Source organism: Mustela nigripes, chromosome 6, assembly GCF_022355385.1.
Source record: "Mustela nigripes isolate SB6536 chromosome 6, MUSNIG.SB6536, whole genome shotgun sequence".
NCBI classification, from domain to species: domain Eukaryota; kingdom Metazoa; phylum Chordata; class Mammalia; order Carnivora; family Mustelidae; genus Mustela; species Mustela nigripes.
The window spans coordinates 70248471-70261003 of record NC_081562.1 but is presented as its reverse complement, the minus strand read 5'-3'; the positions used below and the strand labels follow the sequence as shown (position 1 = coordinate 70261003).

Below are 12533 nucleotides of genomic sequence, written 5' to 3'. Positions count from 1 at the left end.
GAGAAGATATACCTAACCTGAATCTTAAGGAATTAGTTATTAAATGCCCTTCAGACATTTCCCTGTGTCCCGATGAAAAGTTCAGTGACCACAAGAGTGGTGATCACTCATGCCAGTACTGCATGGTAGGGAAGATGCAGGGGAGTAAAATAAGCTCTCGAAACCTGACCTGAAGCCTTTCAGAAAGGATCTTCTCTCAGGCTTTGTAGGCATCATTGCTTAGCATCTTTCAACACAGGAGAGAAATTCTGGAAGAACCTAATGATTTCTAAAATTCCAAGGATAATGTCAAAAAGTGAAAAATTCTAGAATCCTTTGATGATATGTGGGGCCAGGATGTGAAAGAAAAGAAAGAAGACTTTGCTCTATTAGTGAATGCTCAGAATTTTTAGGACAAATATGCCCTTAGTCCCACCAAAGTAGTGATTCTATATAAAGAAATATCCCTATCTGACCTACAGTTTCAGAAGCTCCTAGAATTTTCTTGAATTCAGATGTTTGAAAGCATTGAGAGTTATGAACAAGAAAATAGTGTTTTTCTAGACTGTCACAGGTGAGCATTCTGAATTTTTATCATGGGGGTAAAGCAAGAGAAATACAAGCCATATTCAAGAACAGGCCAAATATATCTTTAAGGAAAATGATGAGGTATTTCATTAAACATGAAAGAATCACCTTTCAAGCAGAGACAAACCACCAAGTAGGGAAGAGTAAACTGAAAGGGGGGGTCTCTTCAAATGTAATATGCATATTTCTTCTTTCAACTCTGCTAGTTTGCATTTTGAAAACTGCTACAAAGATTTTGTAGGGATGTGTGGACACACAAATACCCTTGATTAAATAATGGTCTTCTTCCACTTGGGATGGTGAATGGATAGAGCCCACAATATGGGATGGCAAAAGGGAGTTAGCCCCCAAAAAGATGTACCATATATATATATATAAATTCACCCTATGACACCCTCTTTCTTCCCTTTGCTACTACTTTTAATAGTTCATATCCATTGCCTCCATTTTCCTACAACACACTTGTCCATTCTTATACCTCATTTCTACTACTAAAGCTCCAGAGAAGCCAGTCTTAAAAGGCCAACAGTGAGAAACTAAATGACAAATCTGGTAGCTTTGTTATTCAGGAATTGTTCATTTTCCTTTCTCTACCAGGTATCTCCCAAAAGTCTACCCTTAGTTCCATTCCATTTTCTAATGATATCATCATTATTCTAATTTAGGGCTTACAAACCTGCCATCCCCTTGCATGAAACACTCTGGTTCCAGATATTAATATGGCTACCTCTTGGATGTCATTTAGATCTGAGCTCAATTGCCAGATCCAACCACCCAATCTAAGAAATATTGCCTTGCCATACCAGTCAATATTTATTAAATAACTCTAATTACATTTCATCAAATAACTTATCACTGTCTAAAATCATTTCATTCATTTCTCTTTTCATTTGTTAATCCCCTCTCTCTTTCCTTTAGAATTTAGGGGATCTATCTTTCTGGTTAATTGATATAGCCTCAGCCATGCCTGCCACATAAGAAGCATTTGATTATTTATTGAATTAATGAATGAAACTTATCTACCCCTGTGGTTTAAACTACCCTCTTTATGTAAATAAACTAAGAAATTTAGTTCAGTCTCTTTTCCAAACCGTCAATTGGTATTTTGAGTTGTTTTTTTTTACATACCTCCAGTTGGATAACCTGCCAAGAGTTCTAATTAAACACTACTAAAAACCACCTGCTTTTCCAAATTTGCCCTCCTCCTGACTTTACCCAACACCCAGGCTCAACATCTTTCCTCATTCTTCTGCTCACTCAAAGAATTCAACTAATCATAATTTTCCCATTTGTTTAATCTTTTCTTCTCTTTTTCTGTGGTCATTTAGTTTAGATTCTAAACTATCTAGTTTAGATTCTCACTCCTTATTGAATTTAATTTAATAGGCATCTAACTAAACTTCCTGGGCCATCAAATTATTCTTCAAAGCTCATATCAAGCCCCTGTTGAACGAAATCTTTCATGGTATCTCTGACTGGAAATGCTCTCCTGACACACCATGATTCTATTTGGTGCTTCTCTCATGACCTAGCAGAACTTTACCTTGGTTATAATGACTTCCATGTTACATACCACTAAAGTAGTTGATAAGATTTGCAGATCAAAGTGTTTGCTTCCTTTGTATCTCTCTCTTTTATTTATTGATGTGAGGTGGGAAGAAAGATTTTTATTGATCTCTGTGTGCCAAAGAGAGTGTCCTATAAAGAGCAGGCAAAATGATGTCTAAGGAGTTTGTGTCCCAGCTCCTACTCACCTGTTCTTGTTGCTGTTTGGCCAACTCCATTTGCTGTCGCTGTTTCTCAATCTGAGAAGCAGCTAATTTCTTCTGCTCATCGTGGGCAGCCAGTAGCTGCTCCCGCAGACTGGTCAGCTGATTGATCATACCCATGAGCTGCCTCTCCTTCTCAGCTAGGCTTTCGGGAGTCCCTGAAAATAACATGGCAATAAAACACACAAGAAAAGGGAAGTGAGAAGAGAGCGATTATTCAATGACAACGATTCTGTTGTACAGAGAATTATTCCAAATAGAAGGTTCACACACAAACACATGCTTACTTTCTTTCAGATTTTTTTAACTCCACAGTGAGAAGTGACGGCTATTTCCCTTTTATAAAATATCAGGATGAACAAATATTTTGACTGTTTTTTATGTATGTCAAGTAATAATCTATAGTTTTTAATTTTCACAAGTAAATCAAAAAATGGTTGGGTTAGCATCTACTATTTTAGTGTTCTATGCTGGGATCTGACGAAAATAAAAAGAAGCCTAGAGCACAGCTTCTTGCCCTAAGTAGTTTTTTAAATCAAATTAAAGAGGCAAGACAAAAATATGAGTATTTAATAACCATAATTACTAAGAGATCAAGTTATTATTATCAGTAATATGATTCTCCTTTTCTCAGAAAAGAATCTTGAAGAATTAGAACCAAGGAATTCTATATTAAAAAGGAGAAAAAATCTAGCCAATCAAATTTTAGACATTTTCTCATATGCCACTCAGAGGCTTTCTTCAAAAATAGGATATAAATAGCAGGGAAAATATTCAAGATTGAGGGTATAAATTCAGGCTATCATGAAATAATGAAATATGGTTGAAAAACTAAGAGATCACATTATAGACACCAAAGATTATAGTTAAATTCAACACTTGGAAAAGAAGTCACAGCAGTCATTTACAATTAAAAAAAAAAAAAAAAACACATGCTCAGGGTATTTAAAACATGCAATGAATCTTCTTTGTCAGGTTAAAATACTTATTTGATACACCAAAAATGTGAACTGTTCACTGAAACAGTGAACACCTTTAATTGTTCTTTTAAGATTCACCAGATAGACAAGACCCCTATGGTAAAGTACTCACAGCAGGAGAGAACATACTTTTTAATTACAATTTTCACTTTTAATATAAGACACTAAGCACTATTTTAATAATGCATTTGCCACCTGTATATGTAATTAGATAGAAGGATCTGTTATAAACTCAGTCACCTTTCCCCATCCCACTATATTTCTCTCCAAAAATTTATGTTGAAAAAGCACGCGCTTTTTAGGAAGTCGTAGCTATAGTTAGTGGCTTATAATTTTCACAGGCCCATTTGGGGATGGAAATAAAGTTTCTAATATAATTCAGATAGGCTATAGAATAAATATCTAGAAAAGAAATTATGAGTGAATAAAAGTCAAGAATCATGCATTTTATTCTTTATTATGAATACCTAGCATTATTCAGGGCAGGTGCCCAATAAATTACTACTAATAATTCATTACACTTTAGATATTTGGATTCCACTGAGAAGAATACTTATTGTAAGTATAACAACAATATGATTGTTGCAATTAGAATTCTAAAAATAAATAATCTAAATATATACTGGGGAGTTTTTTAAAGAAAATATTAGAATGATGGTACAATGTATATCTCCACACATCATTAGAAACCACATTTGTAGGAATACCTACTTAGAAAAGTAATACACATCAGGCCTTATAATTCTCATTCTCTTCAAGGGATAATTTCACTTATAAAAATCTAGCCCAGAGGCATCTGGGTGGCTCAGTTAGTTAAGCAACCAACTCTTGATTTTGGTTTAGTTCATGATCTCAGGGAATTGGGATTGAGCCCAGCATCAGCCTCTGTGCTGGGCGTGGGGCCTCCTGAAGATTCTCTCTCTCCCTTTCCCCATCTCCCTTTCCCTTCTTCCTCCCTCTCTAAAAAACAAACAAAAACCTAGACGAAGAAAACTACAAGAAATGAAGATAAGTATTTAAAAATGTTTTAGGGGTGCCTGGGTGGCTCAGGTCATGATCCCAGGGTCATGGGATCGAGCCCTGTATCCGGCTCCCTGCTTGGCGGGAAACCTGCTTCTCCTTCTCCAGCTCCCTCAACTTGTATTCCCTCTCTCACTGTGTCTCTCTCTGTCAAATAAATATATAGTATCTTTAAAAAAAGATTATTGTTAAAAAATAAAAAAATAAAAATGTTTTAAATGAAATATTAGAAATCATCTCGATGTCAAATGGGAATAATCAAATAATTATGGAACATCCAGATTATAGGGTATTTTGCACCCATGAAAAACCTACTTTTTAAGAATATTTAATGGTATGGAAACTTGTTCATAATATAAAACTAGGTGAAAAAACTGGGTAGAATTAAACATTTGTGAAAAGGAAACCTACTGAATGTGAGAAAATTATATATCTGATAAATAGTTGATACCCAACATAAAGAACTCATACAACTCAATAGCAAACAAAATAAAACAAATAAATAAAATCCAATCCAATTAAAAAAAAGGGCAGAGAATATAAATATTTTCCCAAAGAAGATATCCAGAAGGCGAGCAGGTACATGAAGGGATCTCTCCGCATCATTAATCATCAGGGTAAGGCAATTTAAAACCTCAATGAGATCTCACCTCATTTCTGATAGAATCACTATTAACTAAAAAAGAAATAACAAGCATCGGCAAAAATGTGGGGAAAAGGGGACTTCTGTGCACTGTTGGTGGGAATGTAAATTGGTGCAGCTATTATAAAAAATAGTATGAATGTCTTTCAAAAAATTTAAAAAATAGAACTATCATATGATCCAGCAATTTCACTTCTGGGTATTTATTCAAAGAAAAACGAATACACTGACTTGAAAAGATATATGCGCTCCCATATATAGCAGCAACAGCCTATATCCATTGATGGATGAATGGATAAAGAATATACAGTACACACACACACACACACGCACACACACACACTGGAATATTATTCAGTGATAAAAAAGAATGAAATCTTGCCATTTGTGACAATATAAATAAACCTTACAGGCACTATACTAAGTGAAATAAGTCAGACAAAGACAAACACCATATGATCTCAATTATATGTGGTATCTGAAAAAAGAAAGGGGGAAACAAACAAAAATCCAACCTAATAAATTCAGGAACAGATTAGGTAGTTGCTAGAGGTAGGAATAAGGAGTGCATGGAAGGGGTAAAAGGGGTCAAAACATACAAACCTTCAGTTATAAAATAAATCAGTCATGGGGGTGTCATGTACAGCATGGTGACTATAGTCATAATACTGTACTGCATATTTGAAAGTTGCTAAGAAAGTAGGTCTTAAAAGTTTCATCACAAGAAAAAAAATTTGGAACTATGTATGGTGATGGATGTTAATCAGACTTATTGTGATTATTTCACAATATACACAAATATTGAATCATTATATTGTACCCCTGAAACGAATACAATATTGATTGTCAGTTATAACTCAATTGAAGAAAAGAAAATATTTGTAAAAATATCTCAATGTATGCACGTATCTATATTTATAGACAAAAAGACTAGAAAAATTCATCTATGTATTAATAGTGGTTATTTCCAGGTGATGGAATTACAAGCCATTTTAACATTTTCATACTTTTAAAGAAAATTTTCTAAATTGCATTATTATTACATACTTAGAAAAATATATTTCATGTATAATATGTGGAAATATAACTTGGAAGTTTAAGGTGACATTATCCATTTACATAACTGCTGTAATACCAATGTGTAAAGAAATATATTTGTTTGTTGATGAGTATAAGCAAATATCATTTTGACATTCAGTATATGAAAAATTAACAAAATCCTTTTGTCTTCACTTATTTATATTTCAATGATTCTCAGATACACACTTTGTATATCTTAAACTCTCTGAGTCTTACAATGAATACTGTCTCAGAGTCAATGAAATATTAAGGTTTATGCCAACCCTGAGTTTGTCCTCCAGCCCTAGTCACTTACTTATAGATGCAGAACAAGTATCTCTGAATGTAGATCTCGGTTTTAAAATTCAACATGTATAAGGTGGGGCTCTGCCTTTTCCCCATTTCAACATTCTAGGTTAGAAATATTAACATCATCCTCAATTCTCTTCTCAACTACCCATCCTCCTGTATGCATTATATCAACAAATCATGATTTTTTTTCTCAAAATAGCTTTGTGGCAGTTTTAATTTTAATTAGTCAAATGTATTTCTGCAATATTATTATGTTCACATGAGTAAATAACCAGTGATAACAAAAGGGTATACAGTTGAAAGATCTCTGAATACTGTTCCTTCAGAGTAATAATAACTGCAATTCTTATTATTACCATACTCTTGTAAATGTAGATTCAAGCATATAGCAGAATACTTCTATACTTGTCTACCAGAGCTGCAGATTGGGTGGCTTAAACAACAGAAATTTGTGTTTATTGACTAGAAGTCCAAGACTAATTTGTCAGCAGGTTGTTCCTTCTGAGGGTTATGAGAGAAGGAGCTGTTCCAAACATTTCTCCTTGGCTTGTAGATGGCCATCTTCTTCCTGTGTCTTCATGTCATTTCCTCTTCTTATAAAGACAGCAGTCATTTTGAATTAGGATTCACCCTAATGGCCTCATTTTAACTTAATTACCTCTATACAGACCTTATTTCCAAGTACAGTCATATTCTGAGGTACTAGATGTTAGAACTTGAACATATGAATTTTTAGAGGGTTACAATTCAAGCCACAACAATTTCCTTTACAAAAAGGACACCATAACATAAATGCTGTTTTAACAACTGAAACACCCAGGCGCCACTCAAATGCTGTTGTAGAGTATGTAGGGAGAACTCTGGTTCCAGCCTTCCTTCCTCATCTCCACAGACATTTCTCATCTTTTCACGAATTTTTGTAGCAACCTGGGGCCTGAACTCACACCCTAAGATCAAGACCTGAGCTGAGATCAGGAATTGGATACTCAATGGACTGAGCCAACAAGGCACCCCTGGAGCCGTTAATAGAATTTCCTGTCACTAATTTTTGTCCCTATAAGTCTATCCTCAAACTGGCCCAAAATTATCTTCCTAGAAAAACAAATCTTCTCATGTAACTACTGTTTAAACACCTCCACTTTTTCCTCATTGCCTTTGGATAATATGTCAATTCATTCTTAAGAATGAATAAGGTCCTTCTAATTATGATCCAACCTCTCACTTCCTTTGTTCATCCTAAATTCTAGTCATAATGAATTTTCTACCATCCTCCACAAAGGACACCATCCTTCATAAGTGTCTTACCTTGGCCATCCCCTCTCTAAACATTCATTCTTCATGTTCCAGGTCATGTGTCTTGTGCTTTAAGACTCATATACTGACTCTCACTTATAACAGTTGTTCCCTTCTTTTGGAACTCACACAGTGGATATCTTTATTATATTATTTAATCATTATATTATAAATCTTATTTTCACATTTGTTTCCTAAAGTTAGCAAAGATAGCTGTGACTGCAACAATTGTAAATTACCAACTCTTATTCCCTCATTACCTACTAGAAGACTTGGCATATAGCAAATTATCTAAAATTTTAATGACTAAATCACTTCCCTTTAAACTATTTTCAGGTTTAGGAATGCCATATAGCTAAGAGAAATGGGGAGATGTATTATCTTACACGAGTTACACTAAAGTTCTGGTTTAGGCTTAAGAGATGAGCCAAGGAACTTAAGTTTTGCAAAAGAAAATTTCCCCACTTTTACAAAAGTACTAAATTAAAATGGAATAAGCTCTACAGCTTCATCTCTAAATCATCATCATAATAATTCTTTCCCAGTGCATGGGGAAGGTACAATAAGTGGTCTATGAATCCTAGAGAAACTAGTTAAGAGTCACAAAACAATCTATGACTTTAAGTGTGTGTGTGTGTGTGTGTGTGTGTGTGTTATGTGTGTGCGTGTAAACAACATCACTGGAAAACCCAGCAGACTCCCAAACAAAAAGAGGAGCTACTGTTTCTTCACTCAGATTTAGATTCTTGAGAATCATACAAGTATCAAGCATTATGGGGGCGCAAGCTTGTATCTATGGTCGAGTTCAAGAGATTCAGATAGCTAATGGTATGAGTTCATGTTTGTGTGTGCCACTGATAGTAATTTATTTCCATGTTTCATTTGTTTGCACTCTTAAGTGTTTTAATCTATGCTAGTCCTGCTTCGATTCCCTTGGAATTAGGGATTATTGAGGTAAGAGGCAAACATCTTCTGTTTCAGTTCTTCCTACTGCCTGATAACTCTAGTCATGGTAATTGTTTGAGTGGTTGCTGTAGTCCTGTATGTTCCACAGAAGTACAGGTCAGAACATTCCTTAGTGTAACAGGACACAAGACATGAAGGAAGGGAACCAGCTTTAGTCATACCCTCTTGGTAAGAGATATCACTATCCATATATTGTTATATTCTTTCATCTTCCTCATTTTTCATATCTAATTCATTGGGAATCCTATCAACTCTCAAACATATAAATTAGTCCATGAGTCTTTATTTCCAGTACAATCTCTTAATCCAGGCCATCATAATCTCTTGCTTTCACTATTACAATTGTTTTCTACCCATTCTACCTGCTTCAACTTCTTCTCCTACTAGAAACTATTCTCCAAGCAAAAGTTCAGAGGGATCCATTTACTTTTTTTGTCTATTTTATTTTACTTTTTTTCTTTTCAGTGTTCCAACATTCATTGTTTATGCATCACACCCAGTGCTCCATGCAATACATGCCCTCCTTAATACCCAGCACCAGGCTCACCCAACCCCCAATCCCTCTCTCCTCCCAAACCCTCAGTTTGTTTCTCAGAGTCAGAGGGATCCATTTAGAAAAGTAAATCAGATCATGTCACACACCTGTTTAAAGTCATTTCATAGCTTACACTGCACAGAGAATAAAATCCAAACTCGCTACCTTAACAAAACCCTGAATGATCTAGCTCCCATCTTCTCTGGTATCATCTCCTCCATTTCTCTTTTGTAAAAGTGCTTCAGACACCTGGTTCCTCCAGTACCAGTTTAAATGTGTTCAAGAGCATTTTGTAAAAGTTGTTCCCATATTAGAGTCTTTGCGCTCCAAGTGTTTTCCATGGGAAAGTCTTGTCCTAGATCAAGATTTCTCATCTTGGTTGGATTAGACAGTTCCTTTTCTGGGGACTTTGCTGAGCATCTTCTCTGGCTAGATGCTAGTAGCAGTTCCCACCTACTGGTAATAACCCAAAATGTTTCCAGACAATGCCAAATTTCCCCTGGTAGAGAACCCCCTCAAATGATGGACTTTTCTCTTTCATTCCTTTTGCATATACCCAAAGAGTTTGTTCTACGTCCCTCACACTATTCAAGGTGTTGGGGATACCACAGTGTCTAGGCCAGACAAAAATGTCTCTGCTTCAGAGACCTTACATTTAAACAGAAAAGACAGTAAATTATCAGATCCAACCAGATAGTAATTTAGATGTCAACTGCTCAGACGGTCTCTCTTGAACAATGAAATTAAGGAAGCCACAATCTCACTTTTGGCCACATCATTTAATTTTTATTCTGTTCATAGTAGTTAACACCACATGCTGTATTTTATCAACATAGTCATTTAGTTACTGACTCTTCCATAGAGTACATGCTTTAGGATAGCAGAATACTAGTTTGTTTTGTTCAATGCTGGATGCCCATCATCTACAGAGTAATGCCTAGGACAAAGCAAACATTCCATCACAACTTGTTAAATAAATAAAGTAAACTTCATGAGAACAGAGAAAAGCCCTTGACTGACTGATAATATGCAATTCTATGCATAAGGAAAACCCTCATCAGGATGACTCAAACTGAAAATGGTCTTGAACACATTTAAAAATAATAATAAAAAAATCTGTGGAAGCTGACACTTCCCCAATATTGTTTTATTCCACTCAAATGAAATAGATACATGGTTTGAAATTAAATGATCCAAATCAAAGTAAATTGCTAGGCATTATTATCCAAATAAAGGAAAAGTAAGAGTAAACTTATTCAAGAAGAAGGGGAAAGGCCTAGAATTTTGAGACACTAAAAGTAAACTGGGGATTATGTTTCTTCCTTCAAAAATTTACCACAAATTTAATTCTTTGTTACAAAGCAACAGCCAATCTTTTCAGGGTTTTGTTTGTTTGTTTGTTTTTTCCCTTCAGCAATTGGTGTTAGACTATCAGTATTATAATTTGGATTCGACTTTATTTTATTTTATTTTTTAAAGATTTTATTTATTTATTTGACAGACAGAGATCACAGGTAGACAGAGTGGCGGGCAGAGAGAGAGGAGGAAGCAGGCTCCATGCTGAGCAGAGAGCCTGATGCAGGGCTTGATCCCAGAACCCTGGGATCATGACCCAAGCCGAAGGCAGAGGCTTTAACCCACTGAGCCACCCAAGTGCCCCTAAACTTTATTTTAATGGAAATATTGTTGTTCTCAACTGGTGCTCCACTTGAAGAATCTAAAAATCATTAGTTGTCCTGCCTTTAAAAATTCTGCCCAATGAAAGGGATTCTACTATACCATAAGCTTTAAAAGGGCAGAATCCTATCTACTCTACTCGCTACCATTCTGTCTCCAGAACATAGTACATAGAAAGACAGCACTATTTGTTAAATGAACTAAAAATATAATGAATTAAAAACTAACTTAATCTAAATGTACAACTAAAGCTTTTTTCAGTGACATTTTTTTTTTAAATTAACATATAATGTATTATTTGTTTCAGCAGTACAGGTCTGGGATTCATCAGTCTTCCATAATACCCAGGGCTCATTACAACATATACCCTCCCTAGTGTCCATCACTCTTATTGAACAAAAGAGAAAAGGCAGATTCCCTCATCAAAGGTATTAGTGGCATCATTCCAGTTCATTAAAGGAGTATTTGTTGGGTTAGCCAACTTATAAACATCTATGGTCTTTTTCATTAAGAACAAATTTAATCAAACTTTGATAAAATTTAACTACCTACCCTTTACTGCTACATAATACCCTGAGAGGTTAGAGTCAATTAAAATTATATAAGGAATACCATATTTATTACATGATGGAATAAAGTAACTGATATTCTACCTTACCCTGCCAATACTACACATATTCTTATCTTACAGATTTCTATAATTATTTTGAAAAAAAAAAAAAAAAACAGTGTTTTTTGGTTTTTTGCTTCAAAGATCTTAAAAAGAGGCCTTCAGCCTGGATTTCAATATATCTACTATAGGAAGCTTTCAGTTATAAGGCAACTGACATAATAATGAAATGGAACATTGACAAGTAGCTATGATCTTTACCATTGTTATCCTATGGCTGATGCTTTGCTTCTGAGATACTATAAACAAGATGTGTGCATTATCACTTTCGTAGTGAAAGAAGGGTTGTTCATGTTCCTTTTTTTTTTTTTTTACTCTATACTATTTCTTATTATGAATATTTACCTTTTTTTTTAAATTTTATTTATTTATTTTACAGAGAGAGATCACAAGTAGACAGAGAAGCAGGCAGAGAGAGAGAGGGAAGCAGGCTCCCTGCTGAGCAGAGAGCCTGATGCAGGACTCGATCCCAGGACCCTGAGATCATGACCTGAAGCGAAGGCAGTGGCTTAACCCACTGAGCCATCCAGGCACCCTATGAATATTTACCTTTAATGGAAATTATAATTTTACAAACTTTCCCAAGATTATTCCATCCACCTCCTTGGATAGTGTATTTAAAATGTAAAAAAAAGGGCACCTGGGTGGCTCAGCGGGTTAAAGCCTCTGCCTTCAGCCCAGGTCATGATCCCAGGGTCCTGGGATCGAGCCCCGCATCAGGCTCTCTGCTCAGTGCAGAGCCTGCTTCTCTCTCTCTCTCTCTCTCTCTCTCTCTGCCTGCCTCTCTGCCTACTTGTGTTCTCTGTCAAATAAATAAATAAAATCTTTAAAAAAATAAAATAAAATGTAAAAAAAAAACAGTTGTTGGGTGTTTCGTTGTTGTTTTGTTTTGTTTTTTTTTTTAAGATTTTATTTATTTATTTGACAGAGAGAGACACAGCAATAGGGGAAACACAAGCAGGGGGAGTGGGAGAGGGAGAAGCAGGCTCCCCGCCGAGCAGGGAGGCTGATGTGGGACTCGATCCCAGGACCCTGGGATCAT

The 12533-nt window shown here is 35.4% G+C and overlaps 1 protein-coding gene across 1 annotated transcript in view; it reads right to left on the bottom strand.

Annotated features, from left to right (window-relative positions):
• SOX5 (SRY-box transcription factor 5) overlaps positions 1-12533 on the bottom strand; it is a 985194-nt gene that overhangs the window by 198799 nt on the left and 773862 nt on the right. Inside the window, exon 9 of the mRNA XM_059402806.1 lies at positions 2322-2494. Coding sequence (XP_059258789.1) covers positions 2322-2494 — 173 coding nt within the window. The remainder of the gene's footprint in view (positions 1-2321; positions 2495-12533) is intronic.